At 39.4% G+C, this 13,690-nt stretch overlaps 2 protein-coding genes and 1 long non-coding RNA gene across 3 annotated transcripts; 1 reads left to right on the forward strand and 2 right to left on the reverse strand.

The window, feature by feature from the left end:
* Positions 1 to 16: 16 nt before the first annotated feature.
* LOC136432606 (uncharacterized) lies at positions 17 to 3,698 on the reverse strand. The gene is made up of 9 exons (XM_066424012.1): positions 3,514 to 3,698; positions 2,970 to 3,126; positions 2,507 to 2,608; positions 2,294 to 2,344; positions 2,000 to 2,089; positions 1,354 to 1,465; positions 770 to 828; positions 317 to 405; positions 17 to 177 (listed from the first exon to the last, which is right to left on the reverse strand). Exons 2-9 carry the CDS (start codon positions 3,124 to 3,126, stop codon positions 25 to 27), a joined length of 813 nt encoding a protein of 270 aa, XP_066280109.1. The 5' UTR covers positions 3,514 to 3,698; the 3' UTR covers positions 17 to 24.
* A 300-nt stretch (positions 3,699 to 3,998) lies between these two features.
* LOC136432605 (uncharacterized) lies at positions 3,999 to 9,793 on the reverse strand. The gene is made up of 13 exons (XM_066424011.1): positions 9,673 to 9,793; positions 9,016 to 9,056; positions 8,637 to 8,785; positions 8,032 to 8,242; positions 7,701 to 7,801; positions 7,419 to 7,471; positions 6,712 to 6,811; positions 5,987 to 6,070; positions 5,571 to 5,672; positions 5,064 to 5,150; positions 4,546 to 4,585; positions 4,345 to 4,397; positions 3,999 to 4,159 (listed from the first exon to the last, which is right to left on the reverse strand). The coding sequence occupies exons 2-13, from the start codon at positions 9,027 to 9,029 to the stop codon at positions 4,029 to 4,031; spliced, it is 1,125 nt and encodes a 374-aa protein (XP_066280108.1). The 5' UTR covers positions 9,030 to 9,056; positions 9,673 to 9,793; the 3' UTR covers positions 3,999 to 4,028.
* Positions 9,794 to 9,805: 12 nt separating this feature from the next.
* LOC136432608 (uncharacterized) lies at positions 9,806 to 11,262 on the forward strand. Its single transcript, XR_010755550.1, has 3 exons — positions 9,806 to 10,311; positions 10,557 to 10,664; positions 11,009 to 11,262. It is a non-coding gene; the product is annotated as an uncharacterized lncRNA (long non-coding RNA).
* Positions 11,263 to 13,690: the final 2,428 nt, after the last annotated feature.

Below are 13,690 nucleotides of genomic sequence, written 5' to 3' on the forward strand. Positions count from 1 at the left end.
TAGGAACTTAAAATGAATTTACAGTTAACTGACCTTCTTTCTTGTGTTGGACATGGACTGTTGTTTCTCACTGCTTGATCTGATGGACTTGACAACCAGGGAGGCATTTGTCTTTGGTGCGTTATTTGTGGAGGCACTGAGATCTGCAGAAAAGCGGACTCTTTTGCTGCCACTGCCCTGTACAATACAGAGGAAACTTTCCTTTTAGAATTCCTGTTGTTTGATACTAAGTCGTCTATGCATTACTAAGTTGATTTGCTACATAACCTGACAAAAAGGTGACAAAGCAAAATCATGTTTCCAGACAAGTCATTACCTGTGATGAACCATTGAGAGAAGACCTCAGCCCTGACTGTGAAGTTTGATTGGTCTCAGACTTTCTCTTCCTGACATCCTGAATCCCATCTGGAAGGGAAGTTGAAGATGTGATGGAACAAAAGAGAGATCGCACAAAAATATGCACTCAGAACATTACACCTAGTACAATGAACAAAGCCACACTTTTCTTTTCAATGAGTGTGTTGTTGGCATGTTGGTGTTGTTATTTGTATTAAAATAGGTTGTACCTCAAATGTGCTCAGCATTTTTGTGCTTTATAGGCAAGCTCTATTCTACTGGTCTTCTCTTCTTTGACCTGTAGACGTGTAATGGTGGATATTTGATATCAGGGGAACTTTAGATGTATGAAATGCTTGAGCTATGATTCATTGAAATGCAAATAGGGACATCAACATGTTGACTGACACAGCAATTACGTGAAGTGACTCACCTCCAATCTGCTCTTGAGAGGTCTCTTTTTCTCCAGTTTTAGTTGGATTCAAGAATCTTCTGGATTTGCAACACATCAAGATTAGCAGGAGTTAGTCCACACAAATGCCAATACCATCAACGCCCTGGTTAAAGAGCTGACTTCATTTTTTTCATTCAGAAACAATTTGATGATTCATTCAGCACCATGGACAGACACATTCTGTAAGTAGTTTTGAATGAAGCATTTTTTTCAGCAGACCGTGAGGTGGATATAGATAGCTTCTCTTATCTGTATCAAAACATTCTTCCATTACAAGAACTTCACAACAGAACTAACTCTGCTTACAGATGTGACAGAGACTGTCATTCTTGAATAGGACTGTTTAGCTATAGCCGATGCTGTAGGGCTGAAATGAAGTGGGACTTTACCATTGTCAAAATATTGACCAACATAGGCCATAACACATTAGAAGCCTTAGTAGTCCCAATGCAAACCTGCAGTGTAACTCTTCCTCAAGCCCAAGTCACAGTCTGGTTTCAGTGAGGAAGTAGAGGAAACCTTTGCTGAGATGAAATTTGCATGAAGTGCCAATATGACCTCACCTTTTCTCAACAGAGTGCTTCTGAGAGATCCCTTCTATCTGTGTCCTGGGCTGGGTCTTGATAGACAGGGGTGTGACCTCATCAAGTAGAGCCTTGGTGGTGCGAGCACCATCTAACAAAGACAGGAAAGCGGTGGAAATATATGGGACAAAGCTTTTAAAAAGTCTAACGGTATAGAGACTCTAATAACGGTGCTCAGCACTCAGCACATATAGTACGAGTAAAGTAGTAACATTACCAGTGGACAAGCCCCCTATTGTAGTGTCCACACAATTGTGTGGCCCATGCAATTTAAAACCGGGGGATTTCAACTTATCCAAATGACAATGCAAAACCAGTCAACCACACCTGAAGAAAACTGAAGTGAACTGAAACAGGAATTTTCCCAAATTTAACACGTGTAGATTCCTTTATCTACAACATGTACAAAGCGAACTGATCCAATAGCTTTGTTACAAGCCAAGACACTGCTCTTGTACATGTGTAAAGGAAAGATGAAATAACTTTGTCATGAGAAATTTGAGTCCATTAAAACAACAATGGAGAAAAATGGTTGAAAGTTTGTTGCAGATAAGAACAATGATTTAGGGTACTGGAATTTTTCTCTCACCTTGGTGCAGTTCTTATACTCAAAGGCTCCCCCTACCTGCTATGGGTGACACTCCAGGAGGGTCCAGCTTCAGGATACTGCAGGCCAGGGCGTTGTCTACCAAGGTTGAGTTCAACTGTAGGTAATCTGCGGAGGCCAAGGACAGATCTCTGTTGGACAAGTCTGAATTTGTGTGGCATAGCTAACAGTTCAAGACAGTAACTTAGGTTGTAATTTATCTGGGACTTAAGGTGCATCATTAAATGTACCGGTATTCATAGTATAAAAACATCTATTGACACCATTCCAAGATGTACAACAAAGTAATATGATAATGGTGAATTGTCTCACCTGCATGCCTCTTTATAACTGGTACACCTGTTGCCACAGGTTGGCTATCAGCTGTACAGGCACAAGAGGCATACACACAGAATGATTCGTAATTCATAACGTGAGCTGTGGACATGATGATCAGTCAAACTTTACACAAAATAAACACGACTCCATTTTTAGCCATCCAAAGTGTTGGTAAACAGATTTTGAAGTATCCCATCCATGCCTCACCTTGTGGGTTAGCAGCCTCTCTCATTATGTCCCAGTCTGCCTCCTCATCATCACTGCTGCTGCTGCTCCCAGTGTCAAGTCTCAAACTGGGATTTTCACTAACTAAACATAAACATGAAGCAGCACAATCCGTGTACAGTTTGCCCAGAACTATCATGGCTACAAAAGTAGCTCTACTTTACATCTACGCTCAAAAGACACATTGCCCTAAAACTTAACTTTTTTTCTTAGCCAAAAGAAACAGACAATAAAAGCTACAAAATATCTCTTGCTGTTGGTTAATTCCAGTTGAGACAACATTTCTCTAAAATGTGTTTATTCTTATACGTTTTCACTTTTAAAACAGTTTTAGTAGATTCAGTCCATTTACTGCATCCAGCTTTGGTAAGTAACAACAGCACGGAGTGCAAGACTTTGTAAAAGTGGTTATAAGATAAGAAGTGGGAGACGCAATGGGCAGTACCTAGGAGACTGCTGTTGAAGGATTGTGTTGCCCTGCCCTCAGTTCGACTCCGCCTCCCTTCCTCTCCAGCTTCTTTGCCTGAGTCAGCCTGTTTGAAAGACGTTGTTTCTGTGGTCTTACCTACTCCAGCTTTCCTTTTGGCTTTCTGTAGCATCATCTAGAGCATTGATGCATGTAAAATATTGATTAATAAAAAAAGGAAGAGGAGTTAATGAGCCCTTAATTTTCTTCATTTGCTAAGAAGGGCAATATCAAATAGCTGGTTTATCAGAACAATTCTGTTCAGTTCACAAATTTGTTCCTTACTTCATGCATAATTTCGTGAATCAAATACGTTTCAGAAGTGGTGTAACTATGCCATCATGAGGACTGTTTGACTTAGATCCATTCACCACTCTTGCATAGATTTAAGCAAATAGTCAAATGCTCAAGATATTTAATTGTTTCTCTATTAAGAGGGGTTAAATTATTTTGCAGGGAAGCGATCATAAGATTGAATGGAGCTAGAATAGGTTGAATACCAGGCTAATCAAAAATGTCTAACCTTTTGACAAATCAGAGATGGTCTGACATTGGCGGGGGCTGTGCATGACTTGATGACGAGTGGAGAGCGCTGGCGGGACTGAGTGGTGTTCTTATCGATCTGAGAAACCCGAACTTCCGGGGAGAACGATACCTGCTTCCTTTCTCCATTATCACGTTGATCCTGGTAACATAGATTTTCATGGAGGAAGAATATTGAACATGTTCACAGAGATAGCCTGGTGACAAATACATCGTAGCATCTAAGCACTGCCATCTAACTCATAAGGCTTTCACAAACAGCATGGAACAAAATTCTAAACTGCAACTTAAAACACAAAAAGATTTGGACCTACTCAAATTACAGAGAAACATATGAATGGATATACATACAAAATGTATAAAGAATCTGTCCGCTGTAACTAGCGAAAATATGAGATGTTAGTCTAGTCTGTTACTCCATTATATTATTTTGCAATAAAAGGATATTTGGGAAGAATAAGAAGCAAGACAAAAAAGTGCTATGGTCGAAAAGTTTCAAAACACCTTAGAAGAGCGGTCTGCCTTCTTTGATGTGTTGGAGCCTGTCTTGAGAATGGACCTCAGACTTGAGCTATCTGAGTCAAAGGAGGATTGGGAGGAAGTCTCCTCTTCAAGACTGTCATCTTCTACAAATGAAATGCAGCAGTGAAATCAGCATGACTAAACATTTCCTTAAGCAGTGAAGGAATGTAAAAAATATGCTCTTCTTACAGATCTGAAAAGCAGTGAAAGAAGCCTCTTTATACAGAAGGCAGTTAGTCTGAAGAAGAACACAGGGTATGTTCTAGGAGATGAGTAAGCATTTACATACCGTATGAGGTGAATGGCCTACTTGTTTCTGCAGCTGATTCCTGTCTGATTTTCCTGTAAACACAACAACAAATAGCCAACTTTATATCTAATCCACAAATGGCATGACAGATACTCTGGTTTAACTCTTCAAATTCTATTCATTTAAGCCAAATATTCCTAAGATAAATTCAAGGCAAGCGTAAAAGTCAAACCGTCCCACCTTTTTTGATTGAAAAGATGGTGTAATGACTTTCCAGAGTCTGTGAATATGAGAGAAAAAACATTGAAGTAACACCAGTATAGATAAAGTGATTAACATTCAACACCAGTTTCAGTGAATGTCACTTGTTGAATAAGAAAACCATGAATCTAAGCACGAGGGTACGGCTATGGAGTCCACAAGATATTTGAGCTATCCTTGGTGCTGAAATGCAATCTCATGATGCAAACATGCCTTTGGAATCATTTCTACCTTGCCTCTGCTATGAATGTGTATTGTCAGAGTAGCTACAAATGTACATTTGTAGAAAGGTAATATCAGCTGAACTAGATATGTCCTTGGTGCTGAAACACTGTTAACTGGGGCATATACAGTGTCAAACTTTACACATCAATCATTGCATTCATGTGTCCCAAAAATATACCATAGATTGTTGAGGAGTCCATGGATGATTCTGCACAACACAGTAGCTGTAGGAATAAGTAAATTGGAACCAAAGTATAGTCTGTGCTAGATACCTGACCGTTGGGCCTCCACTAGATGAAACTTCTTGCTGACATATACCTCCTTTGGAAGAGACCTGTGGTACAATGTTAGCTTTTGACCTGAAAAGTTAAACATGTTTTTTGTCAGCTATGTACACAATAAGGACAGGAACATACTCCTAAATCAGATAAGGAAAGACAAATCAAAGTCTCCAACAAAAATACTCCCAGTTTCGGAAACACACTGCTATGTTTATCAGCTTGTGTCACCCAAAGCTTATATAATTTCTTTTCAAGCCCAAGAGCTATCTGCTCCCAAAAAATCATGATCATTGCATGTCCAGGATATTTTAAAAAAACAACATGTTCTGCTGCAGTACCACCGAAAATCACTAAGGGGCCCTTAATCAAACGTGTCCTTCGTTTTGCTGATACCAACACACATATTGTAGAGATCCATTCACAGCTTCTCTAACTTTGCTGTCATTGGGAACCAAAAACATAACCTTTTGATGACAGTAAACAATGCCTCCATACTACCTTGAACAGCTGTAGCTGCACTTTCAGGTACATCTGCCAGCTTCTGCCGCCCTGACCAGTCTGGAGACAACTGACTCTTTATCTTGAACTGTTGTAGCTCATCTACATGAACACAATTAACCTTTAGCACACTGATGTAGCCGTTTGGTTACACAGTGAGGGGTTACACAGTGAGGCAGCAGGGAGAAGGTTAAACAACTACAGAAGTGACATCTTCTTTACAGAAAGACATCACAAAACAAATGTATTAAGGTCTATTTTATGACTGTTGCATCATCATCAACGTCTATCAGACTATGTACACTAAGTAGCATAAGAGATTTCTCTTGAATGAAGGCTATACATTTATCTGTATGAAAGGTAGACAACAAATTGCTCTTTGATATCAGTTATCATTTTTATGCTAAGTGATATACCTGTAATTGCATCAGTATCTCTCAGCACCTCTGTATCAGACTGGCTGTCACTATCACTTTCACTCTCGCTGTAATCACTTTCTTCTGTTGAGACCAGAGGAAAATTTCAACAATCAGTCATGGACAGTACTGTAATGCATTTGAGTTTGCATGGTTTTTATTTCGCGGTAAGGTGAAAATGGGATGTTCGCAGTGGTTTTAAGTTTGCTGCAGTGCTATAGTCACTTACTGCTACAGTATTGGACAAAAATGTTCGCGGTGGTTTTAAGTTTGCGGTGAAAAAGCCGCCGCGAAAACCGCGAACACAAAACCACCGCGAACATTTCTGTATTTACAGTATATTGCAACTGTAAACTTTGTGCACAGTTTAGATGTTTGCAGTGGGTATCAGCTAGCAATCATTCAAAGTGATCAAATTGATGTGAAGAAATAATCAATGTTCAACAAATAAAGCAGCAATGATAAGAAACATACTTGCTTTACAGGCTATATATTTTGATATTGAGAAGATAGTCCAGAAAAAAGAGGGAACAGAAACAAATTTTACCATTAATTAAAATAATTATAAGGTAGATGATAGCCCTTAACACATATATGGTTCTGTGCTGGAATTATATAAACAGAGCTTTGATTCAAGAAAGCAAGCATAAGAGTATGACTTATAGTTATACTACAAACCCTCCCCATTTCTTACACTTTTATGCTATATTGGTTGAAAGACATACCAGCTGATGTTTCAGAGTCCTCAGAGCTGTCAGTGTCAATCGAGTGTTCTTCATCCCTCTCAAAAACACTGTCATCTCCTAATGACATATCCTCTGGGTCCTACAGGTAAAAGAAAAAGGAAACTTCTGGAAAGGTAAGGTAAATGTCCCATAGTCTTTCCTGAAGCTGTTCTTGATCTTGATTTGGTACTGGGCAACACCCCTCTTGTTGGGGTAAAGCGCCCAGGGGAGTGCGCTGTGCTTTTATTGTCCTCTGAGGTGCAGGAGCACTGCCTCCTTGAACTTGGGAGGGTCAGCTATCTCCGTGACTTCTTGAGGCAATGAATTCCAGTCTCTCACAGTGCGAGGGTAATAAGAGTATCTATAACACTCTTTGTGAAATGGTAGACTCTTATATGAATTTTGATTTTTTTAGTGTCGCGATTGGCGCGGTGCAGGTGACAGATGAGCTTCAACCGGTAGGGCTATCTTATGGTGTCTTGCCTTTTGCAGAACTGTAATCTACTAGCTGTCCTTCTATCCTTTAAAGTATCCCACCCCAAATCGGAGTTAGGGGCAGGGGGTACCCTTTCTAATTTGGGCTACAATATATTTGACAAGGATACAGATCAAACACTATACATTGGTACACTAATAGTAATACATTATCCCAACCACCCTGTGAACGTTGTCTGTAAGGTGACAAACATTAACAGCACATAATGTACCTCTTGATTTCTTTCTCCACTTTTGGGCTTCTTTATCCACTGCTGATGTTTCCCTACAGGACATAACAAAAGTGCAAAATTCTAACCTGTAACAGTTTATGAAGAATTGATGAAAGAGTCCTGATCAACATAAAACAGCTTCAAAGGTCTTTCAGAATAAAAGTAGATTCTTTGCTCTGTTGTTCCTTAGACAGTGCTGATATTTTGACAACTGTCAGAACACATATTTTATGAAGTTACACCATAAAGTCGGATAGAATTTACAGATATCAAAGAACATACCAGCTGCAACAGGAGTTCCCGTCCTTGTCTTGCGGAAAAACGATGGCCACTTCTTCTTACCAAGAACACCAGCCAGTTTCCAGGAGGCATGTGTGATCTTCCTTTAGAACAACAGGTCAGATTTACAATTCAGTTAAAATTTCTGATCAACTTTAAGAGCCATATGTTCTGTTATGACTACATTTCACACTTCTTGACCAAATATTAATGATGTTATTGTCAAAGCACATCAATTATCATTGGCATTATTGATTCTAGAGGCAACATGAACCCTGCAATTGAAAACTTTTTTTAAAATCTAAAACATGATTTGTATGAAATGAAAGCTTACTTTCCTTTGATGAGCGGCAGTGGTCCACATATGGATTTTGTGTCAGATTCCTCGGAGGTGAATCTCTCATTTTGTGTAGGGCCTTCATCTTCACAGAGCCTGTTCTTTGACGGTGTTTGTAATTTTTCCACAGAACATTTGCTGTGACAGTTGTGAGACTGTGGCTCTGCTACAAGTTGTTTCTTGTTGTCTGGTTGTTTCAGCTGATCCTCTGTCCAAAGAAATATAAAAACAGAATAGATCAAATCATAAATTAATGATGAACATTGTCAGACAAAAAATCTTTCAACTTCTATTATGGCTCTCTGTTCTGATTGATTTGTATGAGAAAAATGTATACCGCATATAGGCAGAAAATTCTAATTTCTGTTGTTATAAATAAAGACTTCATGTCAGGACACATCCTCTCATTGCCAGCCACACTGCTTGTATTTTGTTAATTGCATTAGTGCTGGCTAGCTGTTAGCCAATCAGATACTCCCCCTCCTGCTATTGGAAGAAAGTTACCAGCCAATCACAGTTCCCCTTGATGAATAAGCTTGAGGGCAGGCTTGATATATACAAGTGGTGGGTTTGGCATGAGAGTATAGCCAGGAAACACATACCCTCATCACTGAAAGGATTGCTCCTACATGGTTGTGGAAACACAGCACTCTCATCGTCTTCAATCCTTGTTACTGGGATTTTTCTTGAGTAGGTTTTGACAGTACTACCAGGGCTTTGTTTTGACGTTGTGGCTTTTATCCATGGTGACCTAGAAAGAAAAGCAAAACAACAGAGTATGAAATTAAGAAAAAGCATATGTATGCAGTCAGATTTTGATTGCAATATTTGTTAAACTCTGCTAAACATTACCAAACTGGTCTTCTACCGAGGAGGGTTGGTGAGATCATTTAAAACCTTGCAAATTTTCCAACAAAACAAAACAAAACAAAACATAATCTATGATTAAAGATATCAGGCAATTTTGGAAGTGGTACTTACCATTTAGAGCTCATCTTGAAATCACACTTGACTTCTACTGACTGTGAAAAACATGTATCAAAAGGGTTGATAGATTAGACCTATGTCTGACAGTCTGAGACTACATTTGCAAAGTTCAAGCAAAGACACCATGTACCAAATAATGTCTTTGATTTAACACATAGCTTTGCCCACACGCAAAGAAAATTTTAAGTACATCAAGTACATCATAGAGAACTTGCCCTCTTACTAACTCCAGGAAGAGACCTGGTACGGCGAGAAAAGCATGAATTTGATGTTTTGAAAAGCCCTTTACAACAACAACAGCAATAACAACAGCTGCAACAGTTAAATTTTTCTGTTTTACATTACAGAGGTCCAAGGAGGTGAGATCTAAAGTTGAATAGTGACTCATTCTGATATCAATGAAAATTTGATCTCAATACTAGCTCATTTATGGTTGGTCACAAAAATGTCACTCAAAACAACGAGTAGATTTTGTGTTCACAAAGAATGAGGGAAATGGGCAACTGAGTGAAGAGTGATGATGGCGGGAAAATGGCGACCAAAACAATCCACGTCGAGGCCATCCGCACCGTAGTTTGCCTCCATATACAATTCTCACCCTTTGCCAATTAACAATATCGTAAATGTTATCAAAATTTCTGTCAAATGTACCTGAAAATGTCCAAAATTGTCCACCAAGTTTGTCCGTCCTCCAAAAATAAAAGTTTCGAACGAGGCCCGGGAAATAAACCTTCCCAGAATGCAACAGACGGGACCCGGATGTGCACCTGTGCTCGATCAGGCAAATTTGATATTTGTTTTTATTTCCATTTATTTCTTTGAATCAGGCGCCTGGCCCCTTTCAACAAATATATAATTACATAATAATGCATAACAATATACCAGGAAAAAGCCTACTTCGTAAAACTCACTTATAGATAAAGAAAACTACCTTGTAAGAACTAAGAAAATTGTTATCTTCTTTTTCATTGGCTAGAAAGAATGTTAAATGTTCAGCGATTGGCTAAAACAGTTTGGCTGCACACGTAACGTAGTAAGATGTATTTTAGCTGAAGCGCGGTCTCTTAGACATAGGGCTTCTTATTTACTGATACTTTAAAACTTGGAGGACCTGAATCTTCGGAAATTGGATGATGGCAAGCGAAGACTGCGCCAGTTCACCCTTCCACTTCGTGCCATGTTCACCATTTTTGGTGACGAAGGCTGTGCCCCCGTCCAGGCATGTGCCTGATGTGGACCACCTGCGTCGGAAGGTTGCAGATGCAGTGGACAGTCCTTTCGCAATTCCACGTGCGTACATTTAGTTGTAGAATGTAAAGTCTGTGACATTCCAACCAGCAGTCAACATTCTGTTGGTGCCGTGTTCGTTATCTATTTCGATGGTCCCTTAAATTTTTGTACTGTACTAGTACAAAAGTAGTAAGTGATGAATCTATTATTCTTTTATGACAAGATGTTCCTGTCAATAGCCATGGCGTTACATGTAATTTGGACAGTTCATGCCATTGATCTTTTTTTTCCATCACCGCCGTTAGGAATGAGGTCTGTTCCGTGCACACCAAAGTTTGCAACACCAAAATCTACCCCGATAGAAAATCGGCAATTCAACAAAGTCCAGACGATTACCTCTCCAACGCCACAAGGTGAAGACATTGCACAATTCCTTTATAATTAGACTAGCCAACGAAGTCCTGCTATAGGCAGGTAGAATTTTCGTATGATGACTTAAAGTAGAAGCATATTTTATGATAAGGTAGCCATTTTATTCCTCTGTCTTTCTCTATGGAAACTAAGGCATACTCCTAATACTGTAAATCGTTTTAAATTTTGCAGGGATTTAATTTTTGGGAAAGAAGGCATTTGTTGTTGAAACAGTGCAGTAGCACAGTACTATTAAAGATAGACCCCTTGTTCATATTGTGATGACTTCACAGCCAACATTACAACCACCATGAATATTCTATGATTTACAGTAAATCTTTTGCAGACCAAGAGGTCCCCTGCACTCCATCAGACAACCGGATTGATGCCAGGACTTCCACAGGTGGAGCCCTGAGTCCCTGCAGTTCTCAGGGTACATCAGGAGACCAGTCTGTGTGTGGAAGACACGTGAGACATGCAGCCAGGAAGTCTGGTCTCTCGGGCAAGCCAAGTCCTGGGACGAAAGAAATTGATCTCTTCTCAGGAGAGAATGATATTTTTGCTTAAGAAGAACTAATGTCTGTTCACACAACAGAGTTTTGTATGTCTGATGTCTGCAAGCTGATTGTAAGACTGTAGATTTTCATAGATGGCATCTTAAGTAAAAAAAGGGCAGTGTTTCTTTTTTCAGTAAGAATCCGATTTGCATCATCATCTGAAATTTGAGGCAATTTCTGAATTATTTACTTAATCAAATATATTTCTGAAAATTCCATTAGAAGTCTCTTTTCATTACAAGTAGTACAACATGACTGCACTTGCCATGTGACCAAATAGCCATTTAATGTTAGCACTCTCCATGTACCAGATTGATACTGGTACACCAATAAGTTGTTAGGGTGCTAAAAGTTAACTTATTTTGTATTGCCTTTCTTTACAATTCACAGTATGCCAGAAGTATACTGATTTAATAATATAACATGTATCCATACTACATGCAGTCTCAGTATGTAAGTACTCGCTGCATAAGGTCAAAGTTATCAAACTGATATGTTTGATCCACTTAAGCTAGGAGGGACTCCAGCTCTTATAGGTAAGTGTGATTGGCTCTTAGATAACATACTGGAGGTGTGGTTCATCTCACATGACTTTGCTTTATGTCCCATCCAGGATGATGTATTTAACCAATGCAAAGAAATGAATAAATCAGCATGTTGGGTTTAACGTATTGTTTACTGGTTCTAAGGTGTAAACATTCTTTGATGTGCATTTTGTATTTGACGTATTTGTACACAGTAAGGATTGTCTCCTAAAACCTAATCATATGATGTAATGTTTTAGATTCTTTTGAGCAAGCTAAATGTGTTTTAAATTCTTTTAAGCAAGCGGAATAAACGCTTTTAGGCGTTTTGAACGTTTATCATCATGGTGACAAAGTGACGTTCATCTTCAATCTCATTGGGACAGAAAGGTATGCCATGACGTAGAACATACAGGTAGGAACGCGACAGGACCGGGGATAAGAGAAAACAGATGCAGCAGACATTTTTCTTCTAGGATGATCAAGTGACGACCTCAGACTGAGGACGAAGCGTGACGCTTTTTCGATAGCTTAAGCACTACAATGTGTCATTGCCACGTGTACGGGATCGCGTTTTCAGCCAAGCATACCGGGTCACCCATACTCTTCTTGATAACATGTGTTGCCTTCTAAATAGTGTCCAAGAAAGTTAATCTAATCAAACAAACTGAGAACAAAACCCTCATAGGCGATCCTTTCTTTTTCGTCGCACGTCGATGATCATATCACAACGGAATGCAACTCCATTGGAATTCCAGCAGTACAAAATTCGCCAACAGTGATTCAAGTTTTATCCAGTGTTAAAAGCTTTTGAGTTACATACAGTATATGAATGGCTTAGGTCACTAAAAGGATTCAAGGTCATCCTATAGGAAGTTCTGTCAATCAGACGTGTCAATAACGTCACCGACCAAATTAGTTGCACTTAATACAGCGTAGATATATGTTGAAACCTGACAATATTCTTGTATGTACGTCACTTGTTATTGCTTTTTGCGAATTGAGTAAAGGTACGTAGTATAGGTTATCTGACGGCAACAGACATATGCTTTGAAATTCATGTCAGTCGGCACATTCACCGTGGGTTCCCAGTAAGCCGTGGTTTTTTATGAGAAAAGCTTAAGGTGTGTACAGATGGGAGTACATGATAGTGCGTTCTGTAAGCATAGCTGCGTCACTAAGTGTGTGTATCTCTTCTCGCCATCGACAAGGATTACTCGCTATGACGCAAAGCTCTTTGCCAAAATGTCAGTTACATCCTCTTATCAGCAGGCACGCAGTCTACAAGCGATGAATTGTAGTGTTAAGTCCACGGGAAAGTAATAGAAACCTAACCTGCGGGCGCGGGCAGTTAAGGTGGCGTGAATGCATTCACCCAAACTGATAGATTGCCGAAAACTGTCTGCGTCAATCAGTAACAATTGCAAGCCTCGGGGACTGAATATTCTCGAAGGAGACGTAGGGTCCTGCTCTGTATTCCAGTGTGTTTCGACAGTTAGTTAGTCTTTTTAATCAGTGCGGGAGGACAGAGTAAAAAAGGAGCTCTATACTAAAACGACGAACTAAATGCCGTAAAATACACGTAGAACACTGATTATACATCTGCTTGGAGATTAGTACAGAAAATGGTATTCATAAATATTGTCAAAGATTTTCCAGTTCCGTATGACACTATGTGATGTACCCAGCAAATTGTATAGTATCGATTTGACTATCAAATAACTCGGACGACAAACCCCATCCCTTCTCGACAGCCTATGTAAGATTGAGAATATAATCCAACGCGTTCATCTATATGTGGCACCCGCGGTGAATCAATCAAATAAGTAATCATCAAACTGGAAAACATGATACGTCAACACTGAATGAAATCAGTTGATTAGACTTAGATCCTGACCCATTCTTTTTGCTGGTTACCGTACGAACCTTTAAACGACGTATGGGGAT

The sequence above is a fragment of the Branchiostoma lanceolatum genome, chromosome 4 (genome assembly GCF_035083965.1).
Source record: "Branchiostoma lanceolatum isolate klBraLanc5 chromosome 4, klBraLanc5.hap2, whole genome shotgun sequence".
In the NCBI taxonomy this organism is placed as follows: Eukaryota; Metazoa; Chordata; class Leptocardii; order Amphioxiformes; family Branchiostomatidae; genus Branchiostoma; species Branchiostoma lanceolatum.

Excerpts from the sequence above, each read along its gene's own strand:
- LOC136432606 (XM_066424012.1), bottom strand. The coding sequence starts at position 3,126 with ATGATGCTACAGAAAGCCAAAAGGAAAGCTGGAGTAGGTAAGACCACA. Across the intron at positions 2,345-2,506 it reads AGAGGCTGCTAACCCACAAG|CTGATAGCCAACCTGTGGCA; the intron begins GTGAGGCATGGA and ends GTGCCTGTACAG. Across the intron at positions 2,090-2,293 it reads AGTTATAAAGAGGCATGCAG|ATTACCTACAGTTGAACTCA; the intron begins GTGAGACAATTC and ends TGGCCTCCGCAG.
- LOC136432605 (XM_066424011.1), bottom strand. Across the intron at positions 7,472-7,700 it reads GGGAACTCCTGTTGCAGCTG|GGAAACATCAGCAGTGGATA; the intron begins GTATGTTCTTTG and ends TATGTCCTGTAG. Across the intron at positions 4,160-4,344 it reads TAGGCCATTCACCTCATACG|AAGATGACAGTCTTGAAGAG; the intron begins GTATGTAAATGC and ends TTTCATTTGTAG.